The sequence below is a fragment of the Eumetopias jubatus genome, unplaced genomic scaffold (genome assembly GCF_037043125.1).
Source record: "Eumetopias jubatus isolate StellerSeaLion01/CBP00866 unplaced genomic scaffold, mEumJub1_p1.0 scaffold_1, whole genome shotgun sequence".
NCBI lineage: Eukaryota > Metazoa > Chordata > Mammalia > Carnivora > Otariidae > Eumetopias > Eumetopias jubatus.
The window spans coordinates 193,241,290-193,260,181 of record NW_028274807.1 but is presented as its reverse complement, the minus strand read 5'-3'; the positions used below and the strand labels follow the sequence as shown (position 1 = coordinate 193,260,181).

General features: G+C 42.0%; 1 protein-coding gene across 2 annotated transcripts in view; it reads right to left on the bottom strand.

Annotated features, from left to right (window-relative positions):
- The window catches only part of ARHGEF3 (Rho guanine nucleotide exchange factor 3), a 309,795-nt gene that overhangs the window by 134,939 nt on the left and 155,964 nt on the right, over nucleotides 1–18,892 (bottom strand). For both annotated transcript variants that reach the window (XM_088027978.1, XM_028110363.2), the window contains one exon: nucleotides 6,293–6,355. In XM_088027978.1, coding sequence (XP_087884104.1) covers nucleotides 6,293–6,355 — 63 coding nt within the window. The remainder of the gene's footprint in view (nucleotides 1–6,292; nucleotides 6,356–18,892) is intronic.

The window sequence follows — 18,892 nt, the reverse complement described above, 5'->3', positions numbered from 1 at the left end:
CATGCTCCTCCATTTGCTTATTCCTTTACATGGACAAATATATAAAAATGTCTAGTAACATAATTTATATTTCATGTGCTCTGTCATTGTGTTTTACACTATAGAATTTGGATATTTTTGCTGTTTCCAGCTTTTGGCTATTATTTAAAAATGCTGTATTAAGACTCCTTGTATATATCTTTTTTTAAAAAAAAAATTCACTATCAGTTCTATTTATGGATTGCTTGTGCCAACAATAAATATCCTTAAATTTAACCACAAAGGCAATTTTGTATTATGAAATCAACAGAATAACAGCTAGTATTTTCATACTTACTGTGGGCCAGGTCCTAAGTACTTTACATGAACTAACTCATTTTAATCCTCACAACCCTAAGGTGGGGCACTGTTTTGATTTCAGTTTACAGGTGAGGAAACTGAGGTACAGAGCAGTGTTCAGTCTCTAAGCTCCCATAGTGTGATTCTCATGACAAATTCAAACAAACAGGTGTTCTCAGAGCATGAGAAGTCTCATGTAACATGGCAAGGCAACAATAAACATCAACGTCACTTTGAAGGGAGTAGTAAATGATGATTGACACTTTGTTACATCGATTACCTTCTGAGAGTGTGTCCTGAAGCTCCTTAGAATTTCATTGTCACTGTACATTTTAAGAGGTAGATCAAAGAGTAAAAATCACAGTGATTATCACAACCCACCACCTAATAATCAATTAGGCCAAAGGCTAGACCGAATGGGTCTAGTGTCAATAATGAGCACATTTGCCATTAGAGATGGTAGTACCACCTTGGACACAACGTAGGGTCTCCACTACATTAAGCCCAAGCAATTTCACAGCCAGCAACAGCAGATCATAAATCCAAAATAGAACACATGCCAACAGGTTAAATACAAGCATACGTTCATAAAGACCCAATCTCAGTGCAGGCCTGGTCTCCTCGGCAATAAGAGCCTTATTAAACTCTCCCACGTAATTCATCAAGGCCCCATGCTGGCCAGGGCAAGGCTAATCTCTCTCCCCAGTTAGCAAGTTCCAGAACAGACCAAGAGAAAGCAAACCACAGCAATGGTATCTTTTTTAATTATCTGGACTCTGCTGAGCAGAGATAAAATAATCCCTACTGCTATTCCACGTCTGCCTTAACATATCCTAGCAATGAAACGTCATTTAGGTTAATCGAGACAAGAAAGCTCTGTCCCCTTTCTATATCCATTCTTACGCTTTGAGCATCCATAGAACAGGGTAAATCATCAGAAAGCACAGGCGACAAAAATGTCATAAACCTCAAAGGTGCTTTGCCAGTAAGAGGAGCCGAATGTCCTATACGTCATCTACTACCAGAAGCTACCAAGCTAAATGTTTTCATCTTCTTCCCAGCCTGGAGGCAGTGTGGGGAGGCTGTGGAATCCAACCATCCTGGACTTGAATCTACAATAAGCTGGGACTCTGAGCAAATTGCTTATCTGTCTGAGGCTCAGTTTCTTCATCTTCAAAAGGGTATGATAACACCTGGGGTGACAGGCAGTTGTGTGGATTAAGTGGATCTTATCCCACCCCAGTCATGGTTCAGCCCCATCTCCACCAGCCACAAGAGGGGCCTGGACCCTGCCAGGGGTGACAGGAGGGCTCTTCCCAAAGAGGCAGTATAAGCAAATACCCCATACAAAGTCATGTACTTAGCAAGGGACCAGCAATACAGTTGAAAGAGAAATGGGGCAGAGAAACCTGAGAAAAATCTCTACTCTGAGTTTCTGAACAAGACTCACCTGCTCTGAACTGAATTTCCACATCTCACTTCCAGAAGGGGTACAGACTTGTTCATGGGTTTAAAAATATTTGTACCCTTTTGGCCAGGAATTTCATATTTTATCCATTTTATCCTCCTCATATAAGATTACACAGATATTTTAAATGCCTGCCAGTATTATTTATAACAGTGAAAAGTTATAATTTATCTAAAAATCCAATGAAGGATTGGTTAAAAAACTTGGCGCATCATGTGACAAAGTACTGTATGGTTATTAAAAATAATGTTCTTAAAGAATATTTTAGGATGAGGTGACATGATCTCAATGTAGTAAGTAAAAAATTCAGGATTAATTAGTATGTGTTATGATCCCAATTTTTAAAAATTTGTGCTTACATAAACTTAAGTATACATGCTACTTAGGGATACATGTTTGTAGCAAGTTTATAGACAGGCAAGGCATCGATAAAGATTAAATTCAGCAGAGCAAGGGGTTCTGCTTTGCTGTTAAGAGCACATTTCCTCAGTTGCATTGGTAGCTACATTATATATTATCCTCAATGCCATTTTGTATGTCTGCAATATTCATGATGAGAAATTTTCAACTGTGTATATAATGCCAAGAAGGTAATACATCAAAATGTAGCTACTGTTTTGAGGTGGGATTATTAATGACCTCTCTTATTCACAGTGTCCAAATTTTCTACAAAGAACATGTATTCTTTTTCATCTTTTATACTGTTGTTATCATTGGAAACTATTTTTATGCCCACCCCAGAACTCATTTGTTTTTTAAGAGAGGATCCTTGGCGCTAAGCAGTGCCCCCCTAAGCAGGGGCACACTTGGCTCTTCCACCACCCTGTTTCCTGGGACACCATGAACCCTGGCTCTTCACTCAGGCATCTCTCCCCCGTTAGAAGTTAAACCAGAAAAGTGCAGTGGGGGAAGCAATGTCTCTGAAACCATCCCACTCACATCCTCTGACGTGAGAAGAGATTTGTAGGCGGCTGCTAGGAGCATCCTCCACTCTGCAATTTGTTCTCAAAAGTATAGGTTGCCTTTTTTTTTTTTTTCTGGAATATTTTGTGTTCTATCCTGCCAGGAAGCTGGGGGCTCAGCCAGTGGCTTGGGTAAAGTGGTGGGAAAAATCAGAGACCGATTATAGCGTCAACTAGCATGGACATTCCATCACCACTTATTTTTCACCAAGTGCTGGGGGTGGAGGGTGGGAGAATAATTCTTTGGAGATACATCACCATGCCTTAAGACCCTTCCAGTTCCGTTTTTAAGAAGGAACTCTTAACATGGGTCTTGGCTGAGCTCATGGGGCCCACGAAATCACACATCAATCTTGTAAAATTTTCTGGAGCCCAGATTCCCAAAAGAGTCTGTGACCCCCTAAACAATCGAAGATCCCTGTCTGTAAGAATAAGCTCTTTTCTTAGCTTACGCACTTCTATTTGGTCTCTAAGCCCAAGTTCAGTAGGAGGTTAGAAGGAAAACTCCCTTCCAGGCCCCTATCAGAATCGTCATTTGAGGCTTTAAACCAAAGCAAGATGTCAGTAGGAATGTTTGGTGTTATCATCACTCACACACACTGAGGGGCTCTATACACACTTTTTAATCAAAGGGGGAAGACTTCATCTGTGTTAACATCTCCCAACTCTATGTGACAGATATATTTCTTTAATAGGGCTGTATGTGCTAAATTCTACTACACATTAGGAGGGTTCACTGTTTTTTTGTTTTTAAAAACTAATCAAGCAATAAGTACATACTAAGAACTCAATGTGTGTGCAGCAATGGGCTGGAACACAATGGAAACTTGACCATGATCCCCTAGGGACCCCTTCCCTTCATCTAGTAACTTCTTGTTGAAAGCACACATCTGATGAATATCTTTCCACTTATTAAATGGAATCAAAATTGAGTTACTAATATTACTTTCCCAAGCCCTCACATCCTCCCGTTTATGAGTCATCAGTCAGAACCCACCTTCTTTTCAGATACTTTACACGACACATAGAAACAGGGTCAAGCAACTCTTCAGTAATGCTGCTGGTTAGTTAAGGGACTGTGACTACTGGATATCACCATTTTAAAGCATCTTCAAGTAGCCTACAAAGGCCATTTATTTATTAGAACAATTCATTTATCGGACTCAGCTACTTATTTAGACACTGTTGCCTTCATGGTAAAACATCTCTCATGAGTGGCTCCACCCACCACTTCATTCAATTCAATGTACCTCCACTGAGTGCTGGTGAGGTGTGAGGGACTAAAAATCATACCACTTCTTCTGAGGCCCTGGCTGGAGCTGTCACACATCCTGTCATTTCCAGATGACTGGGATTGTGAGTGAACCTGGAACACACCAGTTTTCATGTCTTCCGACAGCTTCTAGGAGTCTAGGATCTTTCTAACTTTTACAATTTTTATAATATCATGTGACAATATTTGGAGAAAACTCTGCTGAGGTTCTAAAATCTGTCTACCAAGGTTCAGGAAAAATTTGCCAGGCAAATTAGAAAGGAGTCTGGCCATAGCTGAATCCCTAAACATAAAGGTAGATTTCTTTTCTATACAAGTCTCTTTATTATGACAAAACATGATATGAGAGGGTTAAAAAAGAGAGAGAGAGAAATATCCTTTGCAGCTGCACCAAGAGAAAAGAAGTCAGATTGTTGATTGTATGAGCCTTAAGTGATCTTAAGAGAAGGCAAGGTTATTGATGTCAATCAGCATAAAAACCAAATCACAATTCATAATTGCAAATAATCCTTTCATATAAGAGAGGTTCATGGTTTTTTATTAAAAAAAAGTCTAGAGACATGTTTTCCTGAAAAATAAATATAATAAAATGTAGTTGAAGAAATATGTTTGATGAGATGTGATCTTAAAGTCTTGCCTAAATCACTACATCTCCCTGGGCTTCTACTCTTCATTTTCAAAGTGTGAGGACAACTATATGTTGGATAAGAGCTGTTTCAATTCAGAAAGTCAATGATCCTAATAATTACCACAAAATTAAAAACGTTGAAACACACAAAAAAACTTGTTGCTGCTAAGGGAAGTTTCATGGACTTCACCTGTCAATAATAAAACATTCAGTGAGTAAAGTAAAACCCAGAAGAACATCATTTTTTTGTCCTGTTACCATGGTATCCAAGTAAACTGGTCCAACACCATCAATCTGATGGTCTAAAGACTGGAACAAACACCATATGGTGAAAAAAAGATGCCCAAGTACATCAATTAGATGCCAGCTCAGGATCACTCCATCACGGCAATTTGCATCACACAAAATTCTGCAATAATTAAAAATAACTAAAAGCATTGTTTAGACTGGTAAATAAATGTTGTCAGATGAGAACCCCATGATCCATGTTCAACAAAGTTTCAAATTTTCACAATGGCTTTAGAGGACTTGATCTCAAACCTCTTTTTTTAACAAATGAGGAAACTGAGGCTCAGAGAGGAGAAGCAACTTGCCAAGGTTGCACTGTTAGTTACAAGCAGGGCCAGGACCATGACTCAGCCCTTCACTCTTAGCATAGAAGCTTTCTCATCTCACAACAATGGCATCAGTGGTTTCTGTGGAGGAGAAAGACCAGAGCCTAAAGTTGGATGGATCCACTACACACAATGAACGCACTCCAAGGAAGTGCACAAGATGAATGGACGTGGGGAGCCCAAGAGGACCTGAATATCCAACCCCAGCCCTTCAGTAATGAGCGCATCAGAGGCCCAGGTTGGCTTCCCAGTTGTGTCGCTGGGGAAACAAAGAGGCCACACAAAGAAAGCTGCTGAAATTAAGCACCCAGGACATAGCCCCCAAATTCAAGAAAGCTCTTTACCTCTATCATCACCAGCACTCGACTATCATGTCATTAAACATCTTTTGTAAACTTCTGCTTTTCAAGAAAAATACAGCAAGGCTCACATTTGGTGGGTGTGTAGTATGTACCAGGCAATTGTGCCTGGTATCTCACTTTTATTGTTTTATTTGATCCTCACAACAATCTTGTTAGGTGAAGTCTTTTCACCTCTATTTTCCAGATAAGAAAACAGATACAAGGAAAGGTGTCACATTAATGGTAAATGTAGAATCTTGATTCAAATGAAGATCTGTTAAAGCCCAAGTCACTCACTCTGTCATGCAGCCGGAGACTTCTCCCAGCACTGGCTGCCTGAGTTGGGCCAACTCAATAACTTCCGTGAAAGGGGGACAAACATCTGACCATCTTCTGGAACCGGCCTCTAAAACGGCACCGTGGCATTCATCTAGATTCTACTCAGATGCACTGATTTCATAATTCATTTTATGAGAGAAAACATGAGCAATAAACAACTTGGCTTGCAAGCTTAAGTTGGCCACTCAGCTTTCTCCAGTCAAATGAAATGTTTAAAAGAGTTCTCCCCAGGTCACAACTTCCATTGTCAGAAGCTGGAAGCCCCCTTAAAGCACACGGCATGTTAACAAATAGATTCAGAGACAAGAGGTGCTCTCATGGGAGATACAATAGGAAGCACTGTACTTACACTTATGTCGAGACTACAAAGGCTAACAGCATCCTCATCTTGGGTGCTCTGCTTGCGTTTTCGCTGCAAAACAAATGATAAACAAAGTTCAGTGTAGACAGGGATTATGGCTTTGATTAAGGAAAGGAAAAAAAAAAAGCAATCAATTGAACAGCACATGTAATCCTTGTCATTTCTATCATGTTTCCCCAAAACTTTAACCAACCTATGTAAACAAACAATTCTAAGAAAGCCTAAGAAATCATGGGAAGCTTTATAAACTCTAAGGTAATTGGTAAGGTATTGTTCTTATTCCTGCTGCTACAATTTATTTATTTTTGTATTTCATTTTTTCCTAAATATCTCTATATATCAAGGTTCAGAAATTTAGATACAAAGTTCAGATTCTAACTTGGGAGAAGAAACTAGCCTGGAAAGAAAATCAAATTCACTTAAAGATATTTCATTTTTAGAGCTCTTTGTACTTGGGTAATTTAAATTTGTCCTAAACTTCATCTAGGGTCCTGATATAATCACAGAACCAGAAAGCTGGAACAAACCTTAGACATCATCTCCAACCTTCCTATTTTATTGCCATAAACACCAAGAAAAATCATTACTTGAATGGAAGAAAATTGAATTTGAAATGACCTTATGACCAAGGAAGTCTGCCAGGTTAGATGTGGAAAATATATTTTCTTCCTTATAAAAAGAAAAGAAACTCCATCTACAAACCATAATAAAGCTCATCAGAGATACATTCACCTCTCTCCTACATCCCAGTTCAACCAACCAGGCAAGTATTGCTTGAGTCCCTAATTTGTGACTGGCTAAGTCTCCTGATCCTACTTGGCAGAAACCTGCTAAAGGACCAGAATCACTGGCATGCAGTTCCCATGGAGTCCAGAGACATCTGGAGTCTTCAATCCCTAAAGAAGCTCACCTCTTCCTCCTCTATCATATTCTGAGCAGGAGAGACAGACAGAGAGTGGAAAGTGACCAGAGCCGTCCTTGTATATCTCACTATAATTGTTCTATTATTTCTTTGCTTCAGTTCAAGGAAGATTTGTTGAACATCTACCATGAGCCTGGCCCTTCATTTGCTCCTGGGACTGCAAAGACCAGCAGCACCCATAGTTAAAGAACTCACATTCTTGAAGAGGGACTGACTCTAAAGGAATGAACTATAATGCAGTAAAATCCAAACATCCTAGGAAAGTCACATCACTTTTCTGAGTTACCCCTTCTCAACTCTTAAGGTGGGGGTGATGACATTAGCTTCTATTCTCAAAGGGAGAGGAAAAAATAAGGTGATGCATTTTAGAACTTAGCAGAGCGCCTGGTACACAGTGGGTGCTCAAAACATGGGTTGGAAGCTCTGGAAGCACAGGGAGGAGTAATCAGTTTGGCTTCGGCGGGGGTTGGGGAGGTATTCTCAGAGGAGACATTTGAAGAGGCCAGAAGGTAAATAAGTTTGACAAACATATTGGGAGGGGACTAGGGCCTCTTGTTTCAGAGCCAGCTATCTAGATCTTTAGAACCCCACAGGTGCACCTGGTTCTATCCAGAGTAGTGGAGTTCTAGATCCTATATATTATTCCACTTGAGCAGTAGAATGATTTAGAGATGAATGCCAGGAATCACGATACTGAATCAGCCATCTGGGATAGTGCTGAAGAATCTGCATTAACGAACTCTATTCCGGGGTTTTTTGGGGAAGCCTTGAGAAGATGCTGGTAGCCACTTGCCACTTTTGAGGATGTTTCATGTTTGCATAGGAATCTGACCCTCCCTGATTCATCCTCTAATTAAAAGTAGCTCTGTGGGGTCAGTGAAGCCAATTCACTGGTTAATATTTGTAAGGTGACTTTTTGAGGCAAAGAGGTCAAGGGATAATTTCCATTCTAGGGTAAATAAACTGAAGTCAGGGGAGATAAACAATTTGTTCAAAGTTACATGTCTACAGAATCCAGGATTCTAATTCCTGGGACAGAACCCTTCACACACATCACGTAAAGCATACTTGGCAAATAGGTTACAACTCATTTGCTCTCCGGAATGTCTGGTAGCATCTGCTGGGAGGGGGGCACTGAGGACTACATAGCACAGCAAATGGGAGAATGCTTCAGTCAATCAGTAACATGTGTGGGGTGTACGAGAGGGGAAGAGCTGCTGCCCAGGACAGCCCCTGCCCTTCCTGAGTCTGGCCACTCTTGCCTTGAGAGGCTAGTATTATACCCAGGATCTTGGGAACTGCCATGAGGGACTGAGGCTCTAGGATTTTATCTGTAACGTGGAAATAATGCCTACAGGGTCAGGCTGTCGTGAGGATCATAGATAATATGAATATGGCAGCTGGAACGAGGCCTGATATACAGTAGGTGCACAATAAATGGCAGTTCCTGTCATGTGTTACCCAAACTGTAAGCCACACAGATATATGCTGCTACCCGGTATAGTCAGATTATAGAACTTTGGGGTGCTACAATTCCATTCCTACAGCTCTGCAATTTTGTCAATGCAACACATTAATGGTAACCTGTTACCCCAAGAAGCCCACCCTGGGGAAGGAGAGGGGATAATAAGAGTTTTTTTCCCCATAGGCATGCAGCCCTCTCCAGACCAACTCAACACATTACCCAGCACCTAGTCTCCAGAGCACCCCTCACCCCAGACACTTCCACATGCCTCAAGTGTCAAATCCAGAAGACAAATGTCCTCTAGCCACCTTTTTTAATTAAGCCATGGCCAGTTAATCTGGGATAGAATGATCTCCTTAAGAAACACACACATTTTACAAAATGAAAGCTGAATGGATTATCAACGTGGATTTTCTTTTCAATTTCTGTTACAGGGGTTGGTTGTTGACCACTGCAGCAATAAAGAAGGAGCCTGATGTTTAAATTCTGAGCCTGAAGCAAAAATTTCACAAAGTATCGCTTGGTCATTTGTTCGCTTGCTTTATGGCCACTGAGCACTTTTGATGTGCAAAGCCCAGCTGTGGGTCTGGAGAGACAGCAGTGAATGAGCCAGTCATGCTCCTTGCCCACTAATTGGGAGTAACAAGAAAAAATAATTACCGATTATGATCTCTGCTGTGAATGAGTCAGATGAAGTGCTGAGACGGAGACTAGCAAAGGAGACCTAGTTTAGAACGATAATTTAATTTAATATTTTGTTTTCTGGTTTTTGGTTGACCTTCTCATCAGACATAAGCCCATGAAGGCATGACTTGGTCAGTCCAGGTCACATTTCAGAACCTGGTGCCATATCTGGTGTATGGCTGACACCCCTTACAATAGTATTTGATTGTTTTGTTGATGCCTTTGGTCTTGCTCCCTTTGAGAAGTTTGTCTTCACCAATTACCCAATTCCAAGAGGGGCACAGGTGGAGGGAGTGGAGGGGACCAAATGGGCACCCCTTCAACCAGACTGGCCAGCCCAGTCGACTCAGGTGATGAAGGGTGTGCAGGTCCCATGCATGCGCTGCATACCCCATGTGGGAGCTTCTAAATTCCACCTAGGAACTTCTAAATTATTGGAGAGCTGAGCTTATAACAATGATCTAAAGAACAGTCCCTGGAAGAAATCACCAGTGGGAAATTTAAATCCTGGAGACACAGACAAATGAACATTTCAGAAAGCAGAGGGCGTGGCAGGACACTGCACTCATTTTGAACTTCACCAAATGATTGATAATGACAATAATCAGCTTTAGCCTATTAAACACTCACTACATGCCGGTCACAGAACTAAATCTTCATATGAGTGATCTGATTTGATCCTCATAACCACCTCAGGAGGATCCCCCATTTTGCAGAGGAGGAGATGGAGGCTCAGAGAAGGGCAAGGATTTGCCCAAAGTTCTATAATTAGCAAGGGGCAGAGCCTAGATTCACTGGGCTCCAAGCTATGTGTTTCCCCACTGCACTGTTCTGTCCCAGACTCTGGAAGGGCACATCATACAGAGATGGTCTAAGAAAGTGTTGAGCACAAGGAGTTTGGGAAGAAACACCTTTATAATCTATTCTACTAAAGAATTGGCCTTGGGGCACCTGGGTGACTCAGTCACTTAGGTGTCCAACTCTTAATTTCAGCTCAGGTCACGATCTCAGGATTATGAGACAGAGCCCAGCATCTGGCTCCATGATGGGTGTGGAGCCTGCTTAAGATCTCTCTCTCGGCCCCTCCCCACTCCCTCTCTAAAAAAGAAAAAAAACAAAACAAAACAAAAAAAACAAGAATTGGCCTTGAAGATAGTACAGCTAGGTAACATTTTGAGGTCCTTTCTAGTTTTTTTTAAAACTATCACTGCCTGCTATCAGGTAGGCTATGGATGAGCCAAGTCACCATTTTACTGCCCCTGTGCATCTGAAACCATGGGCAGGTTATGGGGGGGAAGGGAGGTTCCCAGGCAGGAAGGATACTGTGTGAACTGTCTGCATTTACACACTTGGCCTCACATGTTCTCATCAGCCAATTGGAGGAGCCATGGAACCACCCTGTTATTCTTGTTAAATTTACTGAAGCGAGTGCACAGTCCACTTCCCTTTCAAGCATGAAAACAAAGCGCCTTGGGTGCTGTAGTCTACACTGATTTGAGCACATGACTTTAAGCCCCAGTGCCCTGTGCAGTGGGTCAGTGAATAATTTCTGAATGAGTGACTAAAAGAAAGAATAAAGGAGACTGGTGTTTTTGAGGTGACACCCTTCCCTTCCACTAACCACCTGGCTGCCAAAATTAAATCAAAACCTCAAAAGCAAAGATTACTGAAAGCTGACATTCTTCAACCTCAGATTTCCTTGGAAGACTCAAAACCTGCACATTTAAGCTACAACTCTTGCTTTTCAAATAGGAGGTTTTTTTTTTTCCTTACCAGTGAGGGCATTTATTTTCCTTAAAATACGTAGACATGTTAAAAGAAATCATGGCTGTTCAAACATGGGTCCCAGTGGGACACTGGTGACTTCCACTCCTCCTATGAGAAGGAATGTCAGATCTGTTCAAGGGTGAGGCACACCCATGACCAGGGCATCTATATCCAGGCACTGCCCTCGGCAATGGCATGCAGACTCAGTCTCTGTGCTTTACGAGCGAGGAATCCAAGTATGTAACATACCTCAGCTGAAAGGGAACAGTCAACTGAACCAAATTATAAGTGAACTTAATGGACACCTGAACCCTTTGTCTGAACATTTGGGTGCCTATCTGGGGCAGGCAGGAAAGGCAGTTATAGAGGGGTATTTATGGGAACAGAGGGTCTGAATGTACGATTTGGTTCCTTAGCCCTGCAGGTTACATATTTGATAAGGCACTTTCTAGAGGTGCTTGGGTGCTGGAAAAACTCTCTCATGCTTCTCAAATCAAAAAACAAGCAGGAAGCCCCTTTATTAATTTGTAAAAGAGCAAAGCCCTTTCTATATTTGGATATGAGGTCTGATGGAAATAGGAGTATGTCTGGATGGATCAAGTGGACTCTGTCTGAGACTCACTACTGGTAACAGCATCCTGCTGTGTTGACCTTAGATCTTCACCTGGGCTCCTTTCACCCCACTTTCATGAAGCATCACTGTTCTTCAGGCCACTTGATGGCCATCTCCTTTAGGTTTGGCTACCTTCTAATAGCATAAGGCAGACCACTAAATCTCATTGGTAAATGTTCCGGAAACAACTATTTTTTCTGGTGTTCTGGGTAAGCTCTCTGTGGGGAGCACTGACCCTATCCTTAGCTGATCAATGTTCAGAAGAGCTGGTCCAAGGGACGCCTGGACGGCTCCGTCAGTTAAGCGCCCGACTCTTGATTTCGGCTCAGGTCATGATCTCAGGGTCGTGGGACAGAACCCTGCATGGGGCTCTGCGCTCAGCAGGGAGTCTGTTTCTCTCCCTCTCCCTCTGCCCCTCCCAGTGTGCATGCTCTTTCCTCTCTCTTTCTAAAAATCAACCAATCAATTAATCTTGAAGAAGAGGAAGAAGAGGAGGAAGAAGAAGAAGGAGAGGAAGGAGAAGGAGAGGAAGAAGAGAAAGAGGAAGAAGTGGAGGAGGAAGAAGAGTTGGTTCAAGCCTGAATATCTTATCCTACGGGGCTCAGCTTCCATTCTCTCTGGGCTCAAATCTTGGGATCCTTTGAGGTGTTAAGCTTTAGAATTCAAGGAGAATCACCGGGTGCTTTCTAATACATAAGGGAAGGGAAGTGGATGCTGGAACGGGGCACCTGCTATGAGCTAAGCACTGTGCTCACTGCTTAAAGGACTGTTCCAGTTAAGCTTCTCTTTAACCCAGTTTAAATAAGTATTGCTGTGTTCATTTTACAGTGGGGGACACTTGAGCTCACTCAAGGTCACAAAATTAGTAAATACTAAGACAGGGATTTCTTGCTGGGCCAGCCTCATTCCCAAACTACTGACCAGAATTTCTGCCACACAATGCTATTTCCCTTTTTATATTGTTTAAAAATAATATGTGCTCAATTTAAATTAATATATTAAAAATATATCATAAATGTAAACACTTATTTAAAACAATACATGTTTTAAAACAATATAGAGGAATTCTTAATCTCAGGAAACAAACTGAGGTTGCTGGAGTGGTGGGGGGTGGGAGGGATGGGGTGGCTGAGTGATAGACACTGGGGAGGGTGTGTGCTATGGTGAGTGCTGTGAATTGTGTAAGACTGTTGAATCACAGATCTGTACCTCTGAAACAAATAATACATTACATGTTAAAAAAAAGAAGATAGTAGGAAGGGAAAAATGAAGGGGGGGAAATCGGAGGGAGAGACGAACCATGAGAGACTATGGACTCTGAGAAACAAACTGAGGGTTCTAGAGGGGAGGGGGGCAGGGGAATGGGTTAGCCTGGTGATGGGTATTAAAGAGGGCACGTTCTGCATGGAGCACTGGGTGTTATATGCAAACAATGAATCATGGAACACTACATCAAAAACTAATGATGTAATGTATAGTGATTAATATAACATAATGAAATAAAATTTAAAAAAAAAAACAATATAGAAAGGCTCACAAGGCATTTACCTACATACCTGATATATATTAGGAGCATAAGTGAGACAGACCTGAATTTGAAATCCAGCTCCTTCATTTGCTATTTGGTGTGATAAAGTTACTTCTTTATCCATTCATTCAACAGTTATTTACTGAGGACCTACTATGGGCAGGCAGTTTCCAAAGGTGGGGATCTATAAATGTCTATAAAACACTTCTATAAGCTTTGATTTCTCCATCACAGGGTTATTCCAAGGATTAAAGGAGACAAAATATTTTGAACAGGGCCAGGCAAATGGCAAAAGATTAAAAACATGGTCATAATTATTGCTCTATTACATTATTATTACTATTACAATTGCTGTCACTGCTGTTTTGTTTGTTATCTGACATTGCGAGGTGGGCAGGGTGGGCACCAGAGATGGGGATCCTGCCAGATGGTGGGTGACCGAGCTGGGACACAGCCTGACCCTCCTCAGACTGCCCACGGCACAGGGGGGGTCTACGTGGACGCTCTGTGGATACCTCCAGTCATGTCTGCTGAGTTCCCACTCCTCTCACAGAAGACAGGCCAAATGCAAGGCCTGACTTCATTTTAAATGGCTGAGATTGAATTGATTAGTGTTGGAACAGCCCTGTGATTTAATCACAGGGTTTTTCTATTTAATAACCAAGTGACCAGAGCAGCAAAAACACACTGATGGAGGGAGTGCAGCTCCCGACCTGACAGCAAATGGCCCCTGATTAGTCGTTTGTAATTATTAAATTCAAACCAGATCTCAAACCTTTTTGATTTATCTCTTTGCTGGCAAACAGCTTTGGTGCTTTCAGAGGCTTTAACGCCTCCCTTTCATCTGAGCCTTCTTGGGGGAGAGATTAGCAAAAGGATTTTGTGTTCTTGTACTTGCCCTTAGCTGGAGCTGGACTCACTAAACTCACGTTTGAGCAGGGAATGGATCCACATTCTGTTTCTTTCCTGTCTGAAGCTCCAGGGGTGAGCAAGGCACAGGGACCCCGCCTCCATTTTTAATACACTGTTGGCGAGTTTTCCTCATTTTTAAAACATCCTTCTCCAGCATCCAGGAACCCTGAGCCTTTTTTTTCTAGATTCTTCAATGTGCTCACAGGGTAGCAAACCTGGAAATCAGGGTGCTCTCTGAGCTACAGGTAAATAAATCTTTACTCACATGAAATGTAATTTTTGTATGTAGATGCCATTAACTGTAGTTTGAAGATGTTCAGTGGGCACTAAAGTCAGACGTGGTGGCTTCACACCCTAGTAATGCCCTTTATTTGTTGTAGAACCTTAAGCACATCATTTCACCTCTCCAACACCTGAATTTCCTCATCTATAAAATGGGAATACAAAAGTTACTGTGAGAGTTAACTAGATCAATGTGGGTAAAGGGCTTAGCACAGTGCCTGGCACACAGGAACTGCTCAAGTATTTTTTTCTTAAGATTTTATTTATTTATTTGACAGAGAGAGACCCAGCGAGAGAGGAAACACAAGCAGGGGGGAGTGGGAGAGGGAGAAGCAGACTCCCCGCTGAGCAGGGAGCCCGATACGGGACTCGATCCCAGGACCCTGGAATCATGACCTGAGCCGAAGGCAGACGCTTAACTGACTGAGCCACCCAGGTGCCCCAGGAACTGCTCAAATTCTTAGCCAACTAGGAAAAGCCCCAATTATTGATTTTGGCCGTGGAACACCTGGCCCATAGCTTGTTTGGAAGAAGAGATGAAGTCGTCTTAGCCAAAGAAAGGTCCTTCTCTCCCACGGGAAGAAAAACATGTTCAACCAGACAAATGGGAGGAGGGGAGAGCCAGCCAGCGTGCCAGTGCCACCACCAGCCCTGCTAAGCAACCGGCAGCCAGATTCACTGTCATTTCTCAAATGTAGACCACTTTTCCCTCCAAAACACTCCTGGCCAGAGGAGCAGGAAAGAAGACAGAAAACTTGTCTACCCAGGGCAGAGGGCTGCTGAGTATATTTTCCAGAAAGATTACCCTAGAAAAACTTCATTATGGGCATCAACTTAGGGTGGGAGAAGCGGTTGTCATTCACACAGATTTTCAACAATAGGATGTGACAAGGATCACAAAATTGAATGAACTGGAGCACTTTTTTTATGACTTTCTAATAATTACTATAATTATTTTATATTTTCTTCTACTGGATCTCAGGTGTACTGAATTGGACTAATCACTGAAGTCCTTGGTTCATAACACATTACAATCACTGGTGCTTCCCGGCCTACTTTTATGTGTTTATTCATTTATTTTTAACAGTATAATGAACTCCCATTAAAATTCTTTGCATATGGAATGGTTTGAAGCCCTTATCAACAAAAATATTACTTATATAGTTCAGGGAATGTCCAAACAATTGCTTAATTTCTAGATAATTACTCTATGTAACCAATCAATTCAGATAGTCCGACTGTACAATTCAGAGTCAAATATGCTTATGGTCCTTGGTAATACTGAGAACCTGATTTTACAAGGAGAGTTCTCTGTTCTTTACTCATTTGTGTTCCTGCCTTTCCCTATCTAGAAAACCCCTGGATGCATCCCATGCATTCTCAAGTAGGTCCCCAACTGCTAACAGGCAAGCATCTCACCATAGGGAGATCAAAGCTTCCCTTTAGCCACTGGTCTCTGAACCCTTTACTCCTGGGAGCACCCTGCCACACAAAGCAGAGATGAAGAACACTTGGAGAAACGGCTGCGCCTGCTAAGATGCTCTGTAAATCCTGAGAACTCATCAGGATAGCCTTTATATAAAGAAAAGTTTCCCTGGCAGAACCATGAGGTACTGTCTATCAGATGAGAACTCCCTCTCTCCTTCCCTTTGCTGGGTTTATAATGACAACTGTCTATTAAGAATCCATTGTATGGGGGGCGCCTGGGTGGCTCAGATGGTTAGGCGTCTGCCTTCGGCTCAGGTCATGATCCCAGGGTCCTGGGATCGAGTCCCACATCGGGCTCCCTGCTCCTTGGGAGCCTGCTTCTCCCTCTGCTTCTCTCTCTCTCTCTCCCTCTCTCTCTCTCCTCCTCTGTCTCTCATGAATAAATAACTAAAATCTTAAAAAAAAAAAAAAAAAGAATCCACTGTATGGGGACGCCTGGGTGGCTCAGTCGGTTAAGCATCTGCCTTTGACTCAGGTCATGATCCCAGGGTCCTAGGATGATTAGTCCTGAGTTGGGCTCCCTGCTCAGTGGGGAGCCTGCTTCTCCCTCTGCCTGCCACTTCCCCTGCTTGTGCGCGCGTGCTCTCTCTCTCTCTCTCTCTCTCTCTGGCAAATAAATAAATAAAATTTTAAAAAAAGAATCCACTGAATGCTGGGTACTTTCCATATGTGACATCCAATCTTTACAGCAGTATGAAGAAATGATTACACATGAGGAAGTTGAGGCTTAAAGAGTTTAAATGGCTCATTAAGGCTGCTCTGTAAGTGTACAAAACCGAGATTTTCTATCAGATCTGGCTAACTGTGTAGCCAGTACGGCCGGCCCACATTCCCCAGGTAGTCACTATTCTCCTGCATTCTACAGGCCAGAAATGCCAGGCATTTAATGCCATCCAGAGTAGCCCCCAACCTGTGATGTACTGGAGTTGACACGTAAATAGCCCAGCTTCCTAAAGTTTGCAGGGACAACTCTGAGGTGTGGTCTGTCTTGAATGTATACTGGAACCACCCAGGGGTTTAAAAAGCTCTCATGCCTGGCTCCCACCACCCAGGGATTCTGAACATCAGGAGTTTCAAAAGCTTCCCAGGTAATTCTAATGTGCAGCAAAGTTTGAAAACCACTGTCCTACATAGTGTCCCTAAAGCCCCCAGCAGGATTGAGCCCCAGCTGCCCACAGAGCTAACCTGTTCCTGATTACTTCCTGTTTCAGCTTGCTTCCCTTCTCTGTCTCTTCCCTGCTCCCTCACCGGTGCTTCTGGAAATTAACTTCCCAAATAAACTGCTTGCACTTATATCCGGGTCTGTTTCTGTAGGACCGAGCAGAAGATAAGCTGAATATAGCTCTGGGCTTCTAACTCTGGAAGTGTACTAGGAGGCAGGTGAAGCCACAGAGTAAACACAGTCCATCAACTTGACTTTTCAGGAAGCCATGCCAGCTATTATTTATATATTTCAACAAGAACAGAATGTCAATTTACATAAGATTTTAAAGATAAGTCTGGGAAGAAATTTAAAATCAAGTGACCTTCACATCGATCTTCCCTCGTACAAGACACACAAAGGGCTGAGTCCGTTTCCCCTCTGATCAGAGGTTGGGAAGCATCCAGAAGCCAGAGAGAGTCACAGCTCCTCCTTCTCCTGGCTGCATGGTCCACCCACAGTTCTCCTCCAGCAGACAGGAGTCCCAGTAAGACTCTATCAGGGAGCTTCCATATACTTTTACCAAGATCCACGCAGAAGGATGTTTACTGTAGTATTGTTTACAAAAGCAAGATACTGGAAACACATGTCCACCAAAAGAGACTGGTTAAATAAAACTAGGCTATCTGTATAATAAGAAACACAATGTTATTACATAGAATAGTGTAGAGCCACACAATATATGGAAGGACCTCCAGGATGTATTGAGTTACCAAAATGATAATAATAGAATAATAATAAAGAGTATGCACAGCATTTTTCCTGCTGTGTCAAATTCTTAAAATTAAAAGAGAAAAAATACATATTCTCATGTACATACATACATCCTGATACATGTATTAATTTTTTTTCTGTAAGGAAGCACATGAAACTGGGGACAGAGCTAAGCATGTGTATATGTCATTTTATTAATGCCATTATAGGTTATCTGGGTACTGAGACAACTGCCCTTTTGGTGATGGTTGTTTCCTTCTTTACGTATCTCTATACTAAAGAAAGATGACACAGCTGAAACTTTTTTTTTTTAAATAGATATATGTAGGTAGATTGATATTGGAGGCATCAGAATGAATTCATGGTTATACACCCCCCCCACACACACACATTTGTATTTTTTCCCTACCCCTATCTACTGAGAGGTGAAAAAGCATTGACACCCTAGCAGCTCTGAACACACCCAGCACCCAGATCTTGGTTTCTAAATACCATTCTCAACTAAAAGGACCAGGGCAACTTGGAGAAAAGGCTGATTCCAGGGTGAGGGCAGGAAAAATACAAGATGAACCTGGAACATCTTTCTGTATCAGGAAGTAATAAAGTGCTCTAAGAATGACGGATAGAGTCACCAGCTTATAGGGCTCTCACCAGCCACGTCTGAGACAATCTCAGCATCAGACGAATGATGATAGTAATGTACCATAACCCACCAAATAAAATAGGAATCCATGAGCCCATGATGACATAAATAACTAACTAATAAACAGAGATGAGATGATGGACCATCAATAGATGCTAAAACTAGTAGGTTAACATTTCATGACAAATAGGACTCTTCAATAGTTTCAATTTACTTGTTACCTAAAAAGGGAAAAAATCATAATTTCACAATGGAGAAACTTACAAGATGCCACTTTGAATCAAAGCTAACGTCACCAATACTGGGACAAATTGGTATCACAAATCCTTTGATGTGATGCACTAAGAAAGACACCATATCATTCCTATA